At 41.3% G+C, this 3,814-nt stretch overlaps 1 protein-coding gene across 1 annotated transcript; it reads right to left on the bottom strand.

Annotated features, from left to right (window-relative positions):
- Nucleotides 1-333: 333 nt before the first annotated feature.
- LOC140160158 (uncharacterized) lies at nucleotides 334-1,236 on the bottom strand. The gene has a single exon (XM_072183434.1). The coding sequence runs from the start codon at nucleotides 1,234-1,236 to the stop codon at nucleotides 334-336; it is 903 nt and encodes a 300-aa protein (XP_072039535.1).
- Nucleotides 1,237-3,814: the final 2,578 nt, after the last annotated feature.

A 3,814-nucleotide genomic window follows, 5' to 3' on the forward strand; every position in this document is an offset into this window, starting at 1 on the left:
TCTCGTCAGATGGTACCAAATGCAGCTTTGAATATCAAATTCTATGATCAGTATACGATCCATAGGAATAGACACGATTCTGATTGACCTAATTAGAAGTATGTACAAGCAAGCCCGTTTATGGTTAATGGCAATTGTTTGAGGTAGTAACTGATGTCAGACAATGATGCTCCACAACAACAATTTACAACAACAACAAGCAGCTTTTATATAGCGCCGTAACATGAGCAAAACACGACCTCGGCGCTTTACAGAAAAAATATCTTAAACTACACATCTTACATTACTAATTTAAACAAATAAACAAAGCAGCATGAAACATGGGGGAAGAAATTAGTCCGGGAATAAATGAGTTTTTGTTTGGTTCTTGAAAGAAGCAACTGTGATAGAGTTTCTGATGACATTTGGTAAAGTGTTCCATAACATTGGGGCAGCATGTGTGAAAGCGCGATCCCCTTGAGTAGTGAAAGTTCTGTTGACAACAAGGCGAGGTTGGTCTTGCCCGGAACGCAGGTTGACAGACGGAATGTAAATGTGAAGGAGTTCAGTGAGGTAAATGGGGGCTTGATTGTGCAGGCACTTGTAAGCAAGCAGAAGGGTCTTAAAGATGATTCGCTGCTTGACTGGCAACCAGTGCAGCTCTTGAATCAGAGGAGAAGTGTTCTCACGTCTGCTTGCCCGGAAAATGAGACGTGCAGAGCGGTTCTGGATCTTTTGAAGCTTCTGTATGTCTTTGGCTGTGATGTTAATAAGCAGAGAGTTGCAGTAGTCCAATCTGGATGTTATTAGCGCTCGGACTGCTTGCTCGCAAGTGTCTTTGTCAATGAAACGACGGATTCTGTTGATATTGCGGAGATGATAGTTAGTGGAGCTAGATATGGAAGCAACCTGAGCAGTCATTGACATGTCAGACTCAAACTTGACACCGAGGTTCTTAATGACAGTTGAAGGGATGATGGTGGTATTATCCAAATTCAAAGTGACAGTAGAAAGGTCTTCCAGGTTGTGTTTTGAAGCTAACACCATGAACTCTGTTTTACTTTCGTTTAGCTGCAGCTTGTTAGTGCTCATCCATGTCTTAAGTTCTGCAATACAAGCCTGGAGCTTAAAAGCTGCAACAGCAGCATCACCCGGAATTTTAGGGTCAAATTCAATATAAAGTTGCACATCATCCGCGTAAAGGTGGTAATTGATGTTATAACGGCGGATGATTGCTCCCATTGGATAAGTGTACATTGTAAAAATTCCCGGGCTGATGCAAGACCCCTGTGGAAGTCCCTAAAGCAGAGGAAGGCTTTCAGACATGGCTCCTGACACACAAACTTGGTGATCTCTTTTGGTGAGATAGGAGGCAAGCCATGCCTGCGCTGTTTCAGTAATGCCATAAACGCTGGTTAGTCTGTTGATAAGAGTAGGGTAGTCCACCGTGTCGAAAGCCGCGCTTAGGTCCAGGAGGACCAGGAAGACGGCATGCTTTCTGTCGATGGCATTCAGAATATCGCTCCTTACTCTGAGTAGGGCTGTTTCAGTACTGTGCGATGGTTTATATCCTGACTGAAATGGTTCTTCTAAGTCATTAATAGCAAGATGAGATCTGATCTGAGGAAGAACTACTTTCTCCATGATCTTTGAAAAGACCTTTATATTGCTAACAGGTCTGTAACTTTTGAGTTCGTTAGAGTCCATGCTTGGTTTCTTGATTATAGGTGTCACAATGGCTGATTTTAAGTTCATTGGAAAACTTCCCAGAACAAGGGACCTGTTTATAATGCTCGTAAGTGGAGCGATAAGCGTGTCAGTAACTGATTTTAGCAACCAAGTAGGGAAAACATCCAAAGTGCATTGTTTATTGGGAAAATTCATGATGATCTTTGTTACTTCCTCTTCAGAAACTTGGTTGAAAGTGCACAATCTTGGGTTTTCATCCGGAAATAATCTTTCACTAGCGGTTGTGTCAGTTTCGAGACCATCAAGCCTATCACGAATCAGAGCAATTTTGTTTTTGAAGAAAATTGCAAAATCATTGCTCAGCTGACTCAAAGACTCACAGGCAGGGAGGATCTTACAGCCATTGTTCAACAGAGTATTGAGTGTCTGAAACACTTGCTTCGTATCTGCTGTGTCAAGTTCTTTCTTATAATAAGCAGATTTTGCATTATTAATCAACTTTGTGACAATCTTGCTTTGTTCGCGGTAAAGTTCATAGTTGCGGTCATTTTGGTTTTTGTGCCATTTACGCTCTAGTTGACGCCATTTCTGACGAGCTTTGTGAATGTTATCGTTGTACCAAGGGTATCTTGGACGAATGGTTCTGCTTCTTTCTGTGCTTGGTGCGTGTTTGTCAATTACGATTGTCAGAGATTCCTCAAAATCTTTGCAGGCAATGTGAATGTCACTGTTAACAGCGAAGTTGTTAAGTTCAGATTCCAAATCCGCTTTAAAATTGACAAGGTCGATGGCTTTATAATTCCTAACAGAAGACGTTATTTTGGGGGGTTTCGGCTTCTCCAAATTTAGCTTGCAATGCACAACAAAGGAATGAACATTAAGGTGCTCAATGATGTCATCTGTAGGCCTGGAAATAATCAGGTCAAGAATACCCTCCTTGATGTGAGTTGGCTCATTGACATGTTGCTCAAAGCCAACAGTTGATAGAGTTTTCAGAAATGCCTTAACCTCCGGTTTCTCTGGTTTTTCCATGTGAAGATTAAAGTCTCCAACAAACATGATCTTACTGGCTGACATACTCACATCCGTTATAAACGAGTCAATTTCATCTAGATAGTCGGGCGTTTTCAGCTTGTTTACCTTAGAAGGAGGAGGACGGTAAATAACAACGAACATGATGTGATTTGACTTATCACAGATAAATGCATGTTCAAATGTCTTAGTGGTAAATGTACTAGGCTTAATTTGATATTGGAGAATTGATTTGAATACCACTCCTATGCCACCGTACATTTCCGAGTTCTGCCGAGGGATGTGAAGATAGGTGAAACCGGGTGGTGTGAGTTCACCAATTACGACAGGATCATTCTGGCGGAGCCATGTTTCAGTTAAGAAAAGTACATCAACATTTCTATCAAGCAAGAAGTCGGCAATTTCAGTGGTTTTATTTCGCACCGACTGCGCGTTCCACAAATGTATGTCAAGGTGATGAGGGGAATGTTTGGGAATTTGAGTTAAATTATTAAGGTTTTGTAGCTGCTTGTGGCCTTTCTGGATGGGGCTGGGCCTACAAGTTACATGCACAGGTATTTGTCTATACTTAAGTTTTCTAGAGCCAGCTCTGACACCACGATGGGTTGGAGGTTTCACACTTGGTGATCTAATTCCAAGCTGTATTATGTTCTGCCAGACACCAGTAGGTAATCTTTCACAAGTGTTTGGCCTTAACTGCAACAATTGTGACTGGCTGTAAGAGTAATTCTCATTCAAACTCATGATGGTGCAGTCAAGTGATGAGTCAAGTGATGAGTGAAGTGGGATTGAGTCAAGAATCAATATAATCCAAATCACTGTGAGGATAGCTGTTAATGAAACTACATTGTTAATGTAGTCTCTCTAAGCCTATATTTATCTCGAATTTGTGAAGACAAGTGTCCAGACACCATGATACAACCCTCACGGACCTTGTATTCGAAAAGCTGTAAATTTCCTCTAATGATTGGCGAAAGCCTGCAGTAACTAAGGGATGAAAACTAACACTACAAAATGTAGAATCATGTCAGAAGACCCATAAGAGTAAGACATACACTTGACAACGCACCAATTGACAAAGTGGAATACTTTTGTCTGGGTAGTAATATCCCAT

Source organism: Amphiura filiformis, chromosome 9 (genome assembly GCF_039555335.1).
Source record: "Amphiura filiformis chromosome 9, Afil_fr2py, whole genome shotgun sequence".
Classification (NCBI taxonomy): domain Eukaryota; kingdom Metazoa; phylum Echinodermata; class Ophiuroidea; order Amphilepidida; family Amphiuridae; genus Amphiura; species Amphiura filiformis.

Excerpts from the sequence above, each read along its gene's own strand:
- LOC140160158 (XM_072183434.1), bottom strand. The coding sequence starts at position 1,236 with ATGTACACTTATCCAATGGGAGCAATCATCCGCCGTTATAACATCAAT.